The sequence below is a fragment of the Hakea prostrata genome, chromosome 8 (assembly GCF_041222555.1).
Source record: "Hakea prostrata isolate BN-2017 chromosome 8, UWA_Hpros_2, whole genome shotgun sequence".
Lineage (NCBI taxonomy): Eukaryota > Viridiplantae > Streptophyta > Magnoliopsida > Proteales > Proteaceae > Hakea > Hakea prostrata.
The window spans coordinates 14404610-14425593 of NC_142607.1; the positions used below are offsets into that span (position 1 = coordinate 14404610).

General features: G+C 38.0%; 1 protein-coding gene across 3 annotated transcripts in view; it reads left to right on the forward strand.

The window, feature by feature from the left end:
* EMB3012 (embryo defective 3012) overlaps positions 1–20984 on the forward strand; it is a 58484-nt gene that overhangs the window by 31338 nt on the left and 6162 nt on the right. For 2 of the 3 annotated variants that reach the window (XM_089165777.1, XM_089165779.1), the window contains 11 exons: positions 1133–1252; positions 2156–2311; positions 2391–2453; positions 2571–2695; positions 6007–6421; positions 10507–10606; positions 10697–10809; positions 11202–11273; positions 11381–11456; positions 16316–16423; positions 16550–16685. In XM_089165777.1, the coding sequence (XP_089021903.1) occupies positions 1133–1252; positions 2156–2311; positions 2391–2453; positions 2571–2695; positions 6007–6421; positions 10507–10606; positions 10697–10809; positions 11202–11273; positions 11381–11456; positions 16316–16423; positions 16550–16685 (1484 nt within the window). The remainder of the gene's footprint in view (positions 1–1132; positions 1253–2155; positions 2312–2390; positions 2454–2570; positions 2696–6006; positions 6422–10506; positions 10607–10696; positions 10810–11201; positions 11274–11380; positions 11457–16315; positions 16424–16549; positions 16686–20984) is intronic. The other variant, XM_089165778.1, reaches the window with a different exon arrangement.

Sequence of the window (20984 nt, forward strand, 5' to 3'; positions counted from 1 at the left end):
TGGTATTTTTTTTTCAACAAGATATTGGTAAATTAAAGCACAGTTTAAAAAAATACACATGACTTCAATCCTAAAAAGTCAGTTGCAAACCAAATTAATTTTTTTTTAAGAAAGAGATGCAAACCAATTTACTTACCTTACTAACTATAGATATTTTATTTATAATATAAAATCAAATAACAAAAATTGCACAAGAAATAAAGAATATAAAATCAAATAAAAAATAACAAAAAAATATGAGTAAAAGAGAAAAAATAAATAAATTGAAAAAGAGAAAGATAACCTAATTGTAGAGAAGATTTTTTTCCTAAATTTTCCTTAATTCACGTTTATAGAATAGATAGAAAGAAAGAAACGGAAGAGAATAATTAGAAAGAATAGAGGAGAGAGGAAAGATGAGATATGAGAGAATAAATTGAGATTGAGGAGTTAGTTTCCATTAGAAATGACATTTTGAATATTTAATAATATATTTTTTTTGAAAAATTTCCCCTAACCCATGTTTATAGAAGGAGAATAAATAAGAAGAAAAGATGTGAGAGAGAAGAAAGAGGAGAATAAATAGGGATTGAGGAGTTAGTTTGCATTATAAATGACATTTTGAATATTTAATAATATAATTTTTCAAAAATTTGCCCTAACCCACGTTTATAGAAGGAGAATAAATTAGAAGAAAAGATGTGAGAGAGAAGAAAGAGGAGAATAAATAGGGATTGAGGAGTTATTTTTTAACTAGGGATGACATTTATACCCATTATTTTACCTTTAAAATTTATTCTCAATTTGGGGGGGGGGGCAAATATTGATTTTTCACATGTGAGAAGAGAAAAAAGCTAGAAAAATAAAGAAAATTAATTTAAAAAATGAAAAAACTAAGAAAATCATAAAAAAATTTAAAAATCGGGGGGGGGGGGCCTGGCCCCTTAGTGGGTCCGCCCCTGGGCTTGTGCCTCAGTTAAGTACACAGTTGTGGGAGAATGCATTCCAATCCCAGTTCCTTGTTGCTTAATAAAATTTTGTTCTTATCATTAGTTTTTGGTGCACTAGTGAATCAGTGATAATCTCTCCTGTTATGAATTATGATGTGGTTATTTAATGATGATCATATCTGTCTCTCTTTCTATCTGTTCAGCTCACCATGAAAGGTGGCCCAACCATCAGGGCCTATATTGAGTATGGTTGCATGGACAATGCGGTTGCAACAATCAACCGGACTTCAGGCCAACTTTCAGCTATTTCACCTGGAACTAGTGTAAGCTAGAATTCCGAGATCCTTACTCTTGTTCGGTATACTTGTTTCGGCTGATAGATACTTACTGATTTCTTGTTAGATGCTGTTGTTGTTGTATCCTCATATAGTAGCTCAAGATTTTGGTTTGAGGGGCTGTAGGTTGTAACTTGGTAATAACGCCAGAAGGTCTGGTGCTGAATCCCAGACATATATGAGGGTTTTGTCTTATGTTCTGCCCACTTTGTGCATCTTGGTGCCATATGAGGGTGTCATATGCAGCGCTGCATGTGTGTGTGGGCCTGCACATGTGAGGTTGTTGTTGTTCACTGAATGCTGGTATGCATTGTTGTAGTCCTAATTAACAGCTTGAATTAATAAAGATTTAATTCAATTTTCAATAAAGTTTAATTAAATGGTATAATGTAAAGAACCCTCTTATTGGTTGTCTTGATTTCCTTCAATTGGAATACATCGGTAAAGATGTTTTACTAGAAAAAATTTTGATGATAGTTCAAACATCAAGTTGGCATTTATCTTGAATTAGATTTAGAGTTAAGTGATAATTGTTTGAGGGTCCGAAGCTATTAACGAGCACACCGACTTGGTAGTGTTTGAATATAACTAAGATCCATCTCTTCCTTGTAATTTTTCAATTACCTCTCTTGGTAAATTAGATTGGCTGCAGCCTTTTTATAATATGGGTTTTGTCATGAGCCAGGATCGGTCTATTTGACTCGTCCTGTTTTCTGAGGCAGCAACATTATGTTACTTGAGTGAGATGATCATCTGATACTATGGATTTGTTTTGTCTGCATAATTACTGGTTTAGTTTGTTGGATCATCTTGTTCCCTTTCAGAGTATTACTTGATCTCTTCAAATATAAAATTTGATTTTATATCCAATTGACTGATTCTGATGATCAGACTCTAATTGCCACGGTATATGGGAATGCTGATACTGTGATTTGCCAAGCACTCGGCAGAGTTAAAGTTGGGATACCTTCCTCAATGATTTTGAGTGCGCAGAGTGAACAGCTTGGAGTTGGCCGTGAAATGCCAATCTTCCCTTCTTTACCTGAGGCATGTATCAAAAGAGAAATAGTTAGTGTTCAGTGTCTTCTCCCTGTGAATGTTCAACTAACCTATTTATGTTCTTCAGGGTAATTTGTTTTCCTTCTATGAGCTGTGCAATAATTACAAATGGATCATTGAAGATGAACAGGTATAATAGCTTCTTCATTTTCCTTTGCTCTCTGCTTTGTTTCTCCTCATTATAATGCACACTTGGAGACATATTTTTGCAAACTTCAAATAAAACATACTTTTTCTCTATGTTTAGGTGTTGAGATTTCGGGGGCATTCACATGGTGATAAGTATGACGCTCCATGCTCTAGTTCGAAAGGAATCCACCCTAATTATCCCGATGAAAAGGACCTTGGTTTTATTAAAGTCTTACGTGGAAGGTATACCCTCTCTCTGTCAGGAACACGGACCCGAGGGGCCAGGCACAGTCCAAAAGTTCTGCAAGGCCCCCGTGGTTCAAAAGATAAAAAGGACAAACAACGGAAACGAGTTGATAATTTGAGACGAAAATACCCTTTTTTGATTTATTTGTTTTAGTCTTTTTTTTTAATAAGTGTATTTCTTTTATTCAAAAAATAAATGTAAAAATCTCATTTTGGTGAAAAGAAACCTAACACGACGAGGTGAGACCCGATTTCTCACGCTCCGCCTCGCGCGGCCAAGAACCGGAGCTGTTCAAGTGAGTTCTTCAAATCTGGATCAGCAGATTCCACCCCTGCAAAATTAAATTCCCAGATTTGATATTTATTCACAATCAAATCTGAAATTAATGATGTAATCTTTGTTTCTGAAGATTCCAAAACTAGGAACCGAGAGGATTTTTAAATTAATTTTGGTCAAACCCAGTTGGAATTCGACAAAAATAATCATGAAAAGAATTTACCTTTCATTTTCTGGATACATTTTCTGATTTCCTGGGCGCAAGCTTCACAGTGCATGTGAACCTTTAACACCACAATGATCACCTGAGGCTGCAAGTAAAGGAACCAAAGGAAAATCGAACATGGAAATGAACAGAAGTAAAAACAAAACAGAACAACATCGATGCAGACAGATCTGAAGCTCATTCATGACAATACCTCCTCTTTCTTCTCTTCTTTCTTAGCGTTCTCCTTCTTCTCTTCATCTTTCTTTGCATCCTCTTCGGAGGTTCGGCATGGGGGAGATTAACTCAACCAGTCTATGACTCTTCCATTAAACTCCATCCAAAACCTTCAATGGATCAGCTGTAGCCTTTTTACCCTTCACAACCACCGTACAAGTCCTGCAATTAGTTTAAACATCTTCCACCCCTGAAAATCAGAAGAAAAAATACATGGAGAGTCCCCAAAGCAGCACGCAAGGTAATGAATTCAGAGAAATTAAAATGGGTTCTCGGCTTCGATCATCAAACCTCGAACCCGTCAAGCTCTCCTAACCTTCTCGCGCATCCCTCACAATGCATGTAGCCTCGAGCACAATCTTTGGTGGAGGTGGTGGTGGCTCCGGGTTCCTCTTGGCATCCTCTGTCTTTATCGATAGCACCCTTCGACAAATACATCAGAAGCTGTCAAACACAACCCCAGGCTGCAAGCGAACGAGCTGCTTGCTGGTGAGAGACCCAAATGAAGTTGCTTACCCAGAGAAGGAGAGAGAAGAGGGTCTCTGGAGCGAGCTGATAGATTTATCGGGTCCACCAAGTGAGAACCAGAGGGTTTGGGTTGGGTTTCCCGGGTGGGGTGATGAAGAGAAAATCACGATTATGGCGGTGAGACTTGAGAAGGCTTAACTCTACCAAATAGGTTAACAAAGATGCCGAAAGGAGAGAGCCCGGGTATAAGCAGCCCCACACCAACGCGGTAGTTTCTCCCACTGACACCGTTCTTGCCACACGAGAAGACAAAGAACCAAAAAATACTAGAGGGTCTCACCCCGTGGTGTTAAGAGTTTCTTTTTACCAAAAATGAGATTTTTACATTTATTTTTTTGAATAAAAGAAATAAAATTATTAAAAAAAAACTAAAACAAATAAATCAAAAAAAAGGGTATTTTCGTCATACAAATTATCAAACTAACCATTTCCGTTAAGCTTGTCCTTATTTAATCTTTTTTGAAACCACAGGGGAGCCATATGCAAAAGAAAACTTAAATTGGACTAAAAGTTACCTGGACCAAACCTCAGGGGGTCCAGATGAAAATTACCCCTTTTTTTATTCCTCTTTTCGGTACAAATACACATGTTATCCTAGTGACCATAAAATTAAATTGATTCAAGCTTTTTTTTGTTTGGAGCAAGTTCTAAGTACTCGTGTTGATTTGCATCTCCAGATTGAGATTCTTGAGACGTCAAAGAAATGGTTCTTTCTTTTTATGGTTTGCAGGTTTGTTGGGCAAATGTAGGAAAGCCAGTTCTAGTATTGTTTTACATATTTTGGCCTTCATAGTTAAGCTAGTTCTTAATTTAGGTAGCAACTATTCAGGGTTAGAGTTTTGATGGTTAAGGATTAGAAGCAGCATGGATGGGGATGCATCAAACTCATTGTTGTTGCAGTTTGTACTGGCAGCAGCTTGTTTGAGTGGTGAACTGGAACAAAAATTCAATCTTGCATGCTAATAGCTAGGAGTGTATTTCATTGAATTAGGTTCTGAAACTGGACATGCAACAAATCCATGGAATGCCCCCTCTATCCAACAGTTGGAATATTCACATAATTTTTCTACATGGCATGATGGTGACTCAAAAAGGGATGTCTAAAGGCAATTTCCCCTGGCTAATATGAATTATATTATTTAATAATCAGATAAAATCTAGTTTATTACTCCCTGATGTACTATTAGATGCCAAGAAAAGTTGTGTTAGTCAGAAAGACATTTGTTGGTTCAGTTTTGAAACCCTACTGATTATTTGACCTGTCTCTGGCACATCAACAAAATTTGAGTTTGTCTCTCTTAATTTTGATTGGTGGTGATGTTTATTTATCTATTAGCCAAATAAGATTTATAATAAATCAGAATGTGCAATGAGGCTACTTGCAGCTATTGCAAAGGGTTATTTACTAGAATGCTGACTTCTTGCAAGAATTTTCCTTTTTGATCGGTTATTCATGATAGTATTTAGCTGGTTTATGTGGTGGTGGAGACAAATTTTCACCATGGAAAATGTTCTGGGGCCCATATCGACCTCAAGGCACCTGGATCGTCATTATTGCGACATTGACCACCACTGGGTAGGCTGTAGGTCATGTTCAGGATCTCGAGTTCTTGGAAATGGCTTGTTGTGGCCCCAGACTGAATGGAGGTTCTGTTTCATTGTTTTGGGTGCAGGGGCATTTTAGTATTTTTATTGAAGTAGGAAAAAAACCTGTATCAATATTTATATTGGTATTTTTATTGAAGTATGGTCTTCACCTGTAATTATATTCATAGTATCTCAACAGGTTGAAAGGGGTAGAAAGCAATTAGGGTTTTATCTATTCTTCTTCTTGTAGTTAAACTATCTATGCTCAGTTTTTAGACATAGCCTTCGGGTGAACCATGTAAATCCTGTCTTGTGCGTATTTTTTGTTATTTCTAACTTCCTATAGTTTCATTGTGTTGCTTTTCTAACAGTCTACTAATTTGACAGGCAGAATTTCTGCTTTGGTTGTGTCTTTGATTGGCTTTACGATATGATTTCTGTTATTACTCATCAGAATGTATCACTCTTCTGCAGGTCTGCTGGAAAAACAAATGTTGCTGTTTCATTCTCTTGTAATTTTCAGTCTTCTGGTGCATTCTCAGAGTCAAAATCATTTAGCGCATCTGCATTAATCTCGGTGGTTCCTGATCCTCCCCTTTCTCTTGGAGTGCCGATGACCTGGATTCTTCCACCATCCTATCTCATGTCAGATCCCTTGCCTGCATTGTCAGAAACATCCAACCAGTGGGATTCCCATGGTCGTAAAGGAACTATTGTTTATTCTCTGTTGAAAGCTTCGGGTGACAAGACTGAAGATATGCAACAGGATTCTATTTCCATTGATGGGGGAAGAATAAAGACGCTAGAAACTAATAATATTGCTTGTATTCAGGCAAGAGACCGAACGACAGGAAGAACTGAGATTGCAACCTGTGTTAGGGTTGCTGAGGTATTATTATGTTCTATTATTTTTTCCTTCCTGTTAATGAATTATATGTTGCAAAGTCTGGTTGTGTTCTGCTGGTATATAAGTTGTTACTAACAGAAAACTGTTTCATTATCTTTGCAACTTTCTGATTTCTTTCCTAGATTTCTCTAAATTCATCATTGAGCCTGTAGTTGATGCATTTGGCCAATGTGCATAGAGAGCTGTTGCAATTCCATTTTCCCATCCCATGTTTTTTTTTTTTTTTTGATACTAAACCAAAGCTTGATATTAATTAAGATAGCAAATACATAGAGTAGTAGGGTCAATTACATTTACTGCTTTGTTATGGTCTATGGAGGATACAAATGCTAAATACGTGAGCCATTTGTGGAGTGTGGTGTCACAAAAACCATTAAGGTTTACATCCCATGTTTATAAATGGAACTGTTTTCTACTGCCTGACCATTGATTTGTTTAGGAAGCTTCTAATCAATCGGAACAACATTCTTAGTAGGTGACTATTCTGTCCTTCCATAAACTTAAGATGCTTCAGAGGCAGTCATACTTCAAAGAGTGTCATGTGTCAGTAAAAATTGTCATTATAGGCTCCCACAGGATCTAAAAAAGTGACAAAAACTTCCACCTGACATGCCTATAATTATTCTGGAATGAGGTCTCATTGTTGTTCACATGGAATCAGAAGGTCCAACTTTGTTTATCAGGATTTGATCCATTAGTGTTTCTTTATTGATGTCTATAATCAATTTGTTAAGTGTAAGATAATTGATGGAACCTTGTTCAAAGTTCTATGAGATCTTGTGTAATGGAACTGCCAGTGGTTATGGACACGAAACCATTAGACTGAACATTTACTTTTACAAGTGGAAAGAGAAAAAACAAGCAGAAGTACTAAAAGAAAGACATCAATGTGGAGTATCACCCCCTTCCCCCCGTCTCTCTCTGTCTCCAACACCCCCCCCCACCAAAAAAAAAAAGAAGAATTGATCAATTACATTCTTTTTTTTTTTTTTCCCTGACTTGTTTGTATAAAAGATTGCATGCTTGAACTCCTAATAGTGGAAATTAAGGTTAGGGTTTACAGAAGACTCAGATTGGCCTTTGTTAGGGTTGAACTCTCGAGTGGTGTATTACAGGGACTGGTTTAGGGTTACAGATTTATGTTAGGTTTCTAGAGGGAAAATTAAGTAATTATGGAGCTAGGGGTTGAAGGTCTAGGTTTAGAATTACTGTTTCAGAACTAGCATTCTAAGGGATTGCATGGAGGTCCCTTACCACTGATGAGAAGCTCCACTAACACTTAGAGCTTAGCAGCAATACAATCTTTATTAGTTGTATTTGCAAATCTATTATCTGAGTTCGGTTACAAGCATATGCCTTCTATTTGTAGCCTTAAAAATGACTGTCCTAGCTGTACTCAACATACTAATCTATTTTCAAATGGGAGTCTTAAAACTGAACTACAGGACTTCTTAGTCCTTAATTCCTTATCACATCCTAGACTGACTTAGACACTTGAAACTAAAATAGAACATAAGAAAAAACTGTGCTGCCCTTATAACTTGAGTTGGGCAGAACTTACATAATTAGACCCCTTAAACTAAAAATAAGGACATATTCCTCCTCAACAATGGCGTCTTCATCTTCACATTCTTTGATGAAGACATTGAGAAGTGAACCGTAGAATTCGCACTTTGGTGGGTTGGCTCAGGAACTCTCTTTCCAGAATTGGGGCCCTCACTTGCAACTCAGGAAGATCAATGACAAGTTGGTACCTCTCTAGATTGCACTGCCTAGGGCTTCCCTTCCACCCTCTTGAACAAGGATTGACTCAGCCGAATTGGCTCAATGGTTGGTCAACCTCTGCCTCACTCGGTGCTCATTTTGGATGAACATGGTCATAGGTTCACGTGTTCAACCAGACACTTCATTTTTGGGAACCTCTCACCAATATGACCTCTGTAAGGTCTTCGGGCATTTATCCTCAAATTGCTCTGAGAACCCCCCCCCCCTCTTTGGTTCCTTCTTCCTTCTCTCCCCCTTCCACCGTTAACCTCTCTTCACTCTCTTCCATGAGTCCATCTAGCCCTATTCCCCTGTCCTGCCTGTGGCAGTGCTCGAAGCTGCTGCCTCAGAATTGCTGACCTGTCCGCCCATATTGTTGCCTTCCCTCTTGCTGCCGATCGATGCACCTCTGCCCTTGATGAGGTTGCCTCTCTTGAGCACAACACGAATTGGTTAGCTGCCTGTCCATTGATGTTGACCTTTGCACGGTCTCTTTTATCCCTGGCTCCCCTCTGCTCTCTTCCGCTGCCCCTGTCGCACACTGTCTCCTCTTCCCTTCTTAGTGTCTTTGCCCTCTGCCACCATTGTCTGCCTTCCTAACTCCTACTGTAATGGCCTAAGTTCCTAGACCCAGTGGGGCCCATGACATTGTTGTCTAACTGGACACGTGCAGGTTATTCATTAACTCTTCATCTAACATTCATCCAAATAATATGCAGAAGCTTACACTATTGGGGTTAACCGGAAACTTATTCTCATTTTCATTTGATTAAAATATACTTCATTAACGGTTAATCATTGTCATGGTCAAAGGACAAGGTTTCCATTAACATAAACATAAAAACCTCAAGAGATACATTTTGGGTGATACTGTTGGCATCTTAACATCATTTATATATCAACATTACATTCCTATTTACACTAAAAGAGTGGTGCTCTAGAGGTCACTTAGTCTTGCCTGTAACAATGACCCATGTACCTTTTTCTTGTCTACCTGGATCTAGGACAGTTAAGAACTTTAATGAGCATTTTAGTGAAACCATTCCTAAACCATACATATAATAGCGAGAACCATATCAAAGACATTAAGTAACAATAGAAGTTCAGTTTATGAAAAGAATATATGCAATACAATAGAACTAAAGGTATTTCCAATTCAGTTGCCTGTAAGCTTCTTTTACCCTTTTCTTCCCCCATTACGCTCTGGGCCATTCAACATAGAACATCATTAGGGAATGCATAACAAAGTATCTATACCCTTTCATAGTTCTTTTTCTTTTTGTACATGATAACTATTGTCTTCCCATTGTATTTTCTTTTATGCATGAATTCCTTTATCTTGATTTATGCTGGAACAGATGCCATCGCATAAACATTCCCTGCTGTGGTGATTCAGAATATTGGTACTATGGTACTTCAGTCCCTACTGTAATGATTCAGTAGGCAGTTGGTGGTGATCTGAATCATTTTTTCCTTCTTTTCTTCCTCTATTTTGTGGTTTCATCTCCAATTTACATGTCAGTTTTCTCATGTGTTCGTCTGGTTTCTGGTTTTGAATCTCATCTTTGGATCCATAAATAATTGCTTCTGTGGTTTATTTTCCAGGCGGTACTTGCTAATTCATCTGTGAATCAGTTCATTACAGAAACTGGATTTTTTTCTTCTTTGTCTTCTAGTTGAGCTTCCTCTTTGAACCTGGATTCTCTTGGATCTCTAAATTATCAGAATCTGTGAAATTTGATGGAAATATTCCTCCAATAATTTAGAACATCCTTTTATCAGCCTTGGTATGTCATTGATCTTAGGGTTTATATAATTTTTCTCTCATCTTGGTCATGCACTTCTATTGTGAGTTTCCTTTACCGAATAGGGTTTTACCTGTTCTCAGAGTCTGATCACCTGATCACTCTGGGATTTTGATATCTTGTCTTCTTATACCCCATTAGGGTTTCAGTCACATCTGATACAGGTGTCCAAGATGGCTCTGTGGAATTTCACGTGTATATTGGCAAAATCTTTGGAAACGGATAGCCTTTTATATCCTAAGAATTGAAGCCCTTGCAGCTGGGTGATTGCTGTATTTATGGGGAATGGCAGGTCGTAGATTCTCTAAACACATAGAGAATGCATAGTTAGCATTGAGTCCTATGTATCGTGCCTGGGGATTAACGTTGCTGTTGCGCTTATTCTTTTTTTTCGTTGTTGTTGTTGTTGTTGTAAACTTAGGGTGAGATATTATTTAATTTATGTATTTTCTATATTAGCACGGAGGTCTGTTTGCTGAGAACCATTTCTGTGGCCAGGTGGCTCAAATAAGAGTAACTGAGGGATTTCATTTCCATGTAGCTGACCTAGCCATTGGTGACAGACTTGAGCTTGTTGTAAGCTACTGTGATGATATAGGTAGCAGCACTACCACTAAAGTGCACTTTACGTGCTTTCCAGTGCTGCATTATCATGTGTGATTTATGGTTGTGATTCTTCCTTTTCCAGGGAGCCCCTTCCATGAAGCCTATGGTGTTGTTCAAGTGAGCGCCGAGACTAATTACCCTGATATTGTTTCTATTGGAGACACCTGTGATGACAAAGGCAGAATCCATTTGAAGGTCTGATGCCTGCTTCTACTTTTCCTGATTTTTCAGGTGCTCAGTAATCTTAAAACTTTTGGTTCAAGACAGTTCATTCTTTGAATCACCTGCAGCCATGCCATCTTTACTCAGAAGTCAATTTTCCTTATATACCTATTTACTTCTATGTTTACATTGGACAGCAAGCCTCCTGCTTTGAATAAGAGATGTTCTTGAAAAGGGAATCAGAATTTTGCCTTACGCAAATACAGTAGATACTAGATACTGATAGGATGCAAAAGGGGTTAAATATAATTATGTTATATTTGCAGATAATCTAATTTGAATATGTGTAATTTATCTTGTCAAAATATTATTATTGTTATCGTTTCATTTTCCCTTACTTTCTCCTCTATCTTTTGGCTTAATAGGCGATGAACCATGGTAGGGCTCTTGTTCGAATATCAATTCACAAACAGCCAGAGAAGTCAGACTACATGATGGTACTTTTCTTTCCTTTAATGTTTTTGTCTCTTTATTACTATTTTGGTGTAGCTTGCTTTTCCATCGATAGACTACGTGCCTAATTTTTGAATTGCACCATTTTCAGATTTCAGTTGGTGCTCGTTTACATCCTCAAAATCCAATCCTCCCTGTGGGTCATCATTCTAATTTCAGTATAGAAGGTAGGTCATTTATCTGTTATATTTAGTGAACTTCGAATCTTCTGTATGCTGTTGGCATCTGCAGGGGGCATTTACATTATACACATGGGCTTATATTCTAGACGTATGATTGGGGCAAAACAGTTAGTTTTAGATATATTCTATGTCTTGGGAAGATATGGAAAAGCTTGAGACTCAACCTCATCGGGATGATAAATAGTCCAAAATATCAAGCGCATCAACTCGAAAATGTTGACCAGAATTTTGACCAGATTTTGTTTCTTGTAGGCTGTGATGCTGAAATGTTACGAATCCCTTCTACAAAGACATAAACTTGAGCAGACTGAAATTTTGAATTACATTTGTCAGAAAAGGGGGGGGGGGGAAGGCATTGGCTCTTGATTTTTTTTGCCACGTTTATCACTCAAAACTGGTCTCTCATATGCTGTATTGCTGAGACTTGGGGCATGGAAGACTTGGGGTAGTAGGGTGTCTATAATTTATGTATTATTTATGGCACTTGGGTCGGGTCTTTATGTAATTATATAGCTGTCAAGTGGCAAGACGACCCAAGGCAGTGGACAGGGGCCTAGATGCTTATGTGACAGGTGTAAAAGCCAATAAAGCACCTAGATTGTAAGGTGCATACTAGTACAAAACTTTGGTGACCAATGTATGCTGGTGTAATTCTTTATTTCACCCTTTTTCTTACATTTTTTAGCTTGCTATAATATGTACCTTATATCATAAAATATTTATGTTAAGCCACATCAAATATCAACATTAAACCACCTTAAGTCATCAAAAACCAGTCAAATTATCAGTAATCAACATAGAACTAGATGACAACAAAACTGAAGAACTAAACTATTGGAAGTTTAAAACTGACAGAACATCGTTTAGTTTATACTTTTTTGGAATTGGTCATTGTCATCATATGCCTAGTCTGACATTTGGTCCCTACCATTCAGCTTCAGTTTTCCATTAACTGCAGTGAGCAGACTAAGTTTCCTTTGTGTCTGGAATTGAGCTGAAGGACTCTAAAAGTATGTACCAATTGCAACTCGTCCCTTGAGTAGTAAAATGTAAATATACCAGTGCTCTCATGAACTGTATTTAATTATGGTGCTGATCATCATAGTGGGAAAAGCTTGATCTCATAGATAAGCAGGTTCCATTCTCACATGGCTCTCAAATTTGTTCCAATGAATTGGCTGGAATTGTTACACAGTTTTGATAATAGGGTTCTGTGTTTAGTTCATTTTGTTTATAATCTCAAATAAAATAATATTTGGAAAGGAAATATTCAAATCTATGTAAGAGTGGTAACCTGGAAAGAAGAGAGGAGGAAGCTAATGGGTCTGAACTTTTGCTTGAATCAAGGTAAAGGGCTGTCCTATGGCATTTCTGTATGAAGTGTAAAAGATAAGATGTTTGAAAAGAAGAAAAAAAAAAAATAATAATATATATAAGTGTCAATTCAGGAAAACTGATCTTTTGAGCAAAACCACCAGCAACCTGGAAAGAAGAGAGGAGGAAGCTAATGGGTCTGAACTTTTGATTGAATCAAGGGAAAGGGCTGTCCTATGGCATTTCTGTACAAAGTGTAAAAGATAAGATGTATGACAAAAGAAAATAATAATAATAATAATAATAATATATAGAGCAAATTGCACTGGCACCCCAAAATGGAGGCTTTAAAGCGCTGACACCCCATTTTATGTTTAAAAAACAGACACCCCATTTTATGTTTAAAAAACAGACACCCCATTCATTAAAAATACTAGTCCATTCTGTTAGTAAAACCATTAACCCACAGTTTTTTTTTTGCAAATTCCAAAAATGCCCTTACCAACACTTAAAACCCTAAACCCCAATTTGTTCTCTCTCCTCACTCGGCTCTCCTCTGCTTCACCGTCTCCACCTTCCTCCGGCAACGTCATTTTGATGCATCCACAACACCACAATAGTGACCCAAGAAATAAGCTTGAATTTTGATTGCAAAGTTGATCTTCCAAATCCAACAACCCTTTAATCGTCGCTGGGTTGATTTGATCCTTCAGATACAACAATGGGGATGATGAAGTACAACACTTCTCCAAGCCATCCAATTTGTTCAAGCAGAGATTGACCACCAAATAAAAAGGTAATCATCCCCTGCTGCTGTTAAAGTTTAAACAGAACCCTTTGTTCTTTCCTTTCTGATTCGTTCCTCTGTTTCTGATCGAACCTTATATTTTGAATGGTTTTGTTGATTTGTTTAGGTTGTAAGGGAACCCTTGTTCACCTCTAATCCGTTACGTTGTAGACGTGCAATTATAAAACCTGGGAACAGCAATGATTCAAACCTTCTGTTAAAGAAGGTGATATCCCTTCTGGTAATTGTTGTAATTTGAAGGTGGAGACGGTGAAGCAGAGGAGAGCCGAGTGAGGAAAGAAACAAATTGGGGTTTAGGGTTTAAGTGTTGGTAAGGGCATTTTTGGAATTAAAAAAAATAAACTTTGGGTTAATGGTTTTACTAACAGAATGGACTAGTGTGTTTAATGAATGGGGTGTTTGTGTTTTTTAAACATAAAATGGGGTGTCAGTGCTTTAAAGCCTCCATTTTGGGGTGCCAGTGCAATTTGCTCTAATATATATAAGTGTCAATTCAGGAAAACTGATCTTTTGAGCAAAACCATCAGTATTTCAGCAAGAAATGATATTAAAACCTGAAATCTGATAAATTAAAAGCAAAAAAGGCGATGTGGCTGATGGCCATGTTTCTTGACTTGGCATACCAACCACTTGATGATGTGAACCAGAACCAGGGCCACATCTAGGGCCGAAACAGGGCCTAGGGTTATAGCCCAACACCCTACAGCTTTATAGAAGATTGTGCAAGATTTGGGCAATTTGGTAATTTTGCTTGTTTTAGTTGGAGTCAAATTAGTCTTTTGTTGGATCCAGTATGTTAGTAGGATACCAAGATCTACTTTTGTTTTTGAATTTGGTTTAGTTTTAGACAAGTTATTGAAGAGTCCTAGTTAGGTTAGGAATCCCAATTAGTAAACGATTCTCTTAGTTAGGGTCCACTCTTACAAGGAGTCCATATCTACTCTTATTTTGCAATTTGGATCATCCTAGGGATGAGCTATGACAAGAGTCCTGTCCTTTTTTGAATGTGAGTCTATAGTCTAGCTAGAGTGCAAGTTTGAGTCACCTTATGTTGAGTCCTAATGTGATTACACACATTAAGGCTATAATAAAGCCTCTCTAGCTTGTAAAAGACAGTTTTGATGATTAATAAAATTTGAGATTTGGAAGCTGCCAAGAGAGGAGTCTTGGGTTTCCCTATCTGGGGAGACTTGCGGCTGTGTGTGTTAATAATTCTCTGCAACTTGAAGTTATTCAAATCTCCCATTCCCTTCTTCATGTAAGTACAGTCAACCCCACCTCAGCCCCTACCTTCTCCTTCTTCCCTCACTTGCAGCCTCTTTTCCCCATCCTGAAAGCCCTAATCCATTTGATCCAGGCCCCCTCCCTGTCGCGCATCACCCCCCTCCTTTTCCCATCCCCTACGGCAGCCTTCCCTCACCTCCCCACCCCGTTCCCTTCAATACCCTCCTTTGCCCAGCCCCTTCTTTTTTTTCCTTTTCTCTCTTGCATCAGTGCTGGAATTTCCAGAATACTGAACCAGAATTTGCCAAACCCTAAACCCATAGATCCCCACACCCCTTACCTAATACTCACTCTCTTTAGGAATCAAACTCCCCTCCCTCTTGCCTTCCTTCGATCCCCCATCTCAGCCCTTTCCCTTCTTCCAATAAATCTAACTTTGTCTACTTCATTCAAACCTTAGAAACCCTAACCTTACTTTCATTCATAACTTTCAAATCCTAATTCCTTTTCGGATCACCCTCCCCAACCCCTCCTTTGACATTCGGCTATAACCCTGGCCTTAGTCATCACCCTAGAAATCCTAATTTCTATCAAATTATAACCTTCAAAACCCAAATTTTATTTACTCGATTCTGAATTTCACGTTATGCAAGGTTTAGGATTGAATCTTATCCACCCCTAGCTCCTAGCCCTACCTGAACCCTTGTCAACCCATTTTAAAACTCTGGAACCTTCAAATAAGCCCTAACCCTACAATCACATGGTACTAAACCCTTGTTTTCTGCTGGTTCATTGGATCAAGATCCTGAAGAACTCTCTATTCAGGGTTTGCATTAATTATTATGCCCTAGATTTTGGGGTTTACATTACTTGATTTTATACCAAGTGGCTTAGTAGATTACTCGTCATTCAGGATCTTGGTTTCGGACCTGGTCCCAGTCAGGTGATAAACCAAATTGGTATGAGATCTTGGTGAGTTGGTACTGTATTCATTTTGAATTCATAGCCAGGTTTTGTGGGAAGCATATAACCAGTATTAACTACTGAAATCTTGCCGAGATACTGATACAGTGACTTCTGAGTTGAAGCTGTGTGCTTAACTCTGGAGATGTCTTTCCATGAGATTATCTTCTTACTACAGTATCTTGTAAATTGTTTGTTTCTCATCATTAGTATTAAGATTTAAGCATCTCTGATCAAGCCTCTTTGCCTTCTTCCTTCTTAACGTCTTCTTGTTGTGCATTCTTGATATGGCAATATGCAAGTATCCTATCAAATGTGTGTGTGTGTTTTAAATCAATAAATTATAAATTATTTAAAATCTATACCAATGAATATAAATTTAAAGAAGTTTGTTGGGCCTAGTAGGTCATGTTCGTATGAAGGTAAGAGGAGTGGACTTGCCCAGTTTATGGTCAAGATGACTAACCATTCATAATATAAATTGCCAGTTTAGTATTTTCTGCATGATATCCTAAGTTTCTGCTTTGTATGTTAGGGTTAAGAGATCGAGTATATGGTCAGTGGGTGAGTGCCAATGAAAGTGTTTTGTCTATAGACAGGGTCTCTGGAGAAGCCCATGCAGTTGGCGAAGGTGGGACCCAAGGTACTGAACCACAATCTCGTTTTCTTTCATTTGATGTGTACTGAAATTAATTCAAGCAATTTGATCTTTGTCTTATTGCTCTAGAAATATCATTTTTCATCAGTCGACAAATATCTTTTGTAACAGTTGCATTTGAAAGTTCAAGTTTGAAACTACAAACTACAGTGTCAGTGAAGAGAATGAATCTGGTTTCAGTTGATGCACCTACAAAGACCATAACCAATGTCCCTATGAAAGTATATAATTTCTCAGTTAGATTAAGGTATGCATTTTGCCCTGTCTTCAATAATATGTTTGCAATTATCATGATAGTTTGTCTTTTAGTGTGTTAACTTTTTGGATTTGACATTTTAATGGTTCTTATGTTATTTAGGTATTCAGGGGGGGGGGGGGAATATGATGTATGGCTCAAGTTGAGTGGCTAATTATTACCCTTGCATGTTGATGATGTTTACAAATTGATGAGTTACTTCATTCCTTGTAAACATTTCATGATGCTGCATCCTGCCCATAAGGTGGCGTTTCAATATATGTAGAATAAATCTCCTTTCTGAAACTATTGCTTGGAATAAGAAGTTTAATGCTGGAGCTAATTGTTGTCTTCTTTTGATTGCCATGGTATATTTAAGCCTCTATCATCCCCCACTCTTTTAAGTTTGAATGTCGTTTATCTTCTTTTACTGGTTTTACGCCCTCGTATTTGTTTTTATGAGGGGGTTGATTGGCTCTTAACTGGCTTGGGGAGTGTTGAAGCAGTGGAGGGAGAAATCAAGACCCTGGGTAACAAAACATGCCTGTTTTGTTCACAATCTGTTTACGGTTAATCCAAGGGAGTTTGAACCAACATAAAATTTGATGGGTTTCCAAATTATACCAAGGAACAAGATTTGGACGTTCATTTATGGAGATTCTTCTCCATTCATATGTGAGAAATAGCAGCCTGAACGCAAGCTTGTCTATGGTGTTGCAAATAGAACGCCTTAAGAAGGCCTACTCGAGCAAAGCCACTCCCTGCTAAAAGTAAGGGGTCTTCTATTTCGAGGCCAAAAATAGAGCTTAAAGCATTTTCCAGTTGTGAGAAAAAGTAGGCAAGTGAAGAAAAGGTGGTCAGTTTCCTCCAGTTTCCTTGAAACTATTCCAACACAGGATGTAGGCTTGGGGAACTGTGATGTTTCAGCTGATAAAGAAGGATTTAGTTTTCAGGCAAAGCTTAAGAGTTCTCCAAACTTCAAAAATGGGCCAGGGAATATGACTAGGAAATAGACAATTTTGAACCACAGGACAAGGGGGCATTGTTGGTTTTCAAAATGCCAGGCAAGGTTGCTGAAAATTTCTTTAGAGATGGAAGCAGCCTTATGGGAACAAGAGAGCGACAAGTGGGTGGACCATGAACCTGAGGAGATGATAAATGAACCTGTTTTTAGAAGGTTGAAGTAAATCAAATTGATCCGAATAGAGTCATGTTTGGTGAATCTTTTTAGATGAGGGTGGGAGGATGCTGGCAATATTAAAATCATAGATCCTTTGGATGCCATTACCACCACCTGTTTCTGGAAGGCAGGTAGCATGGGTGGAAATTTTTCAATGGTTCTTTACCTTTCTGGATAAAGGAACATAAGAGATACCCCATGATAGAAACGGTGGATTTTGCAAGACCATAGTATCGCACCAGTAGATGTAGGAGAATTAGAGGGTTGATTTTACCAGGGGAAGCCTTGCAAAACTACTACTTCTAAGTGATGTTAAAGCATGCCCAAAGAAATATTTAGGACAAAATTTCAGTGAAATGGAACATTTGACTGAAACTGATGTGAACCAAGATCTAGGATTTAGTAGGTTGATGCAAGCCCTAGATCCTCTTCAAGAGAATCGGCAATCAATTTGGGTTTAAATCACTCTATGTTTGAAGGAAATAGGTTGGTTATGGGGTTCTTGGGTTGGGGGGTAGGGTTAGGTTCGGCTAGGTCTTAGAGGTTAGGGTTTTGAATTGCAGTGTTGTTCTTTTTCTGTAATTTATTTTTCTGACTGAAATGAAAAGGCTAGGGTTTTGGAAATTAGGGTTTTTAGAATCTAGGATTTTTAGGCTTTGAAATAGCATTAGGGTTAGGGTCGAGTGTCTCTCAGGGTTAAGTTAATTCCTGGAGGGCTTAGGGTTTGGATAAATGGTTGTAGAGAATTAGAAATTTGAAGTTCTAGGGTTTAGGTTTCTAATGAAGATGGAAATTCAGATTTTTCTAGGGTTTAGAGGGGATGGGAGGGAAGGGGCTGAATCCTAGGCCTGAAGGTAGGGTTGGGGGAGGGAATTCTAATTCCTATTAGGGATGGGTCTTGGGTAGGGTTTGTGAAAAAGGGAGGGGGGGGTGCTGTAATACTGGAACTAGGGTTTGAAGGGGATGGGGATGGTCTGCGGATGGAATGGAGATGAAGGAAAAGGCTGGTGTTGGGGTGGGGGTTAATACTTAATTGGAGTTGCAAGGATGGAAGCTGGAGATTTTAAAAATTCTGCAGAAATCTTCTTCTAAAGCTGCCGCAGGGTCCCTCCAAGGGACCCCAAGCTCCTGGCGTTGCTCCTCCAATTGTCAGCTGCTTTTCATTAATTATTAACTTGCGTATTACATTGTAGTGAAGCTTATTTATAGCCTTCAGAAGGAACCCATGCTAGGACCTTAACATGGAAAACAAATCAAATTGAAAACTCCTATCTAGTTAAGGACTCTTACACCACAAGGATTCTTTCATAGCTCACTCTACAACAACAACAATAAGCCTTGTCCCAACTAAATGGGGTCGGTTACATGGATTTGTGCCTTCCAATCAGTTCTTTTTGAGGCCATGCTAGATAAAAAGCCTAAGTTATGCATATCATTCTCACCAATTCTCTTAAGGTTATCTTAGGTCTACCCCTAGCTCTTTTAGTTCCTTTAATTTGGATTATATCACTTCTTCGTATAGGGGCATTTATAGGTCTTCGTTGAACATGGCCGTGCCACCTCAAATGACTTTCTCGAAGTTCATCACTTATTGGAGCAACTCTCAGACCAACTCTAATATGATCATTCATTATCTTACCCTTCCTAGTTTTGCCAATCATTCATCTCAGCATGCTCATTTCTTCTAGACTGAATTTATCTATATGATTCTTTTTAACAACCCAACACTCTGCACCATACATCATAGCTGGTCAAACAACAGTCCATAGAATTTTCCTTTAAGCTTCAATAGAATTCGTCGATCACAAAAGACCCCGGACACACCTCTCCACTGCATCCATCATATTTTAATTCTTTGGGAAACATCATCCTCTATATCATCTCTTTTATTTATGATTAAACCTAAGTGCCTAAAACAATCACTATGAGGAATCTCCTTATTATCAAGTCTCACCACCTCATCATCTGCCCGATCATGACTAAAGTTACAAACTAGATATTCTATCTTCGTTCTACTTAGTTTGAAACCTCTTGATTCCAAAGCTACTCTCCATGATTCTAACTTTGTAATAATCCCCACTTGAGTCTCATCTATCAACACAATATCATTAGCAAAAAGCATAAACCAAGGGACCTCGTTTTTAATGTCTTTGGTTAATTCATCAATTACAAGTGCAAATAAATATGGGCTTGAAGTTGATCATGTAGCCCAACTGTAATTGGGAATTCATTACTTTGTCCCCTTGCCGTTCATACACTTGTCATTGAATCATCATACATATCCTTAACTATGTCTATATATTTACTTGCAACACTTCTTTTCTCAAGTACATGCGATAATTAACGCTCTATTTTATAAGTTTTTTCTAGGTAAATAAATACCATATAAAAGGTCTTTCCTACACACTCTATATCTTTCTATAAGTCTCCTAATTAGGTAAATAGTCTCTGTTGTAGGTCTTCCCAGCTGAAACCCAAACTGGTTCTCGGTAATTGTGGTTAAGTGACCAAAAGGGTTTCAATTACTTTCTCCCATAATTTTGATAGTATGGCTCATCAGTTTAATGCCCCTATAGTTATTAAATATTTCCTTTATTTTTGAAAATTGGAACCATGATGCTTCTCCATGCATTTGGCATTTTTCTTCTGCTCATAATCTAGCCATGGGTTCCTAAGCTCTTCCATACTTCTATTAAGATTTCATCAAAACCTTGTGTCTTGCCCAATTTCATCCTCCTTAGTGCTTCTTTTACTTTAGTCATTGAAATTCTCTATATATACGTTCGAAAATTAGTGCCTTGGTGAATGGTGTAATCGTCTGAATCACAGGTGCTTGAAATATGCTCGTTTAGTAGACTAGAGAAATAAAACTTTCATCTTTTCTTAATGTCCTCATCACATACTAGTACTTTACCATCTCCATTTTTAATACATCTAACATGGTCATATCTCACTCCAAAAGAGTCCAAATTGAGATCTAAAAGTAGATATGGAATTCTTGCAAGAAGTAGAACAAAACCAGAGGACTACTTTACAACCTTAGGAAACTTGACGTAGCAAGGACTCTTTGATAATTTCTCCAATAATGACTCAAACTCAAAAATAAAAGTAGATCTAGGGTCACACAAACA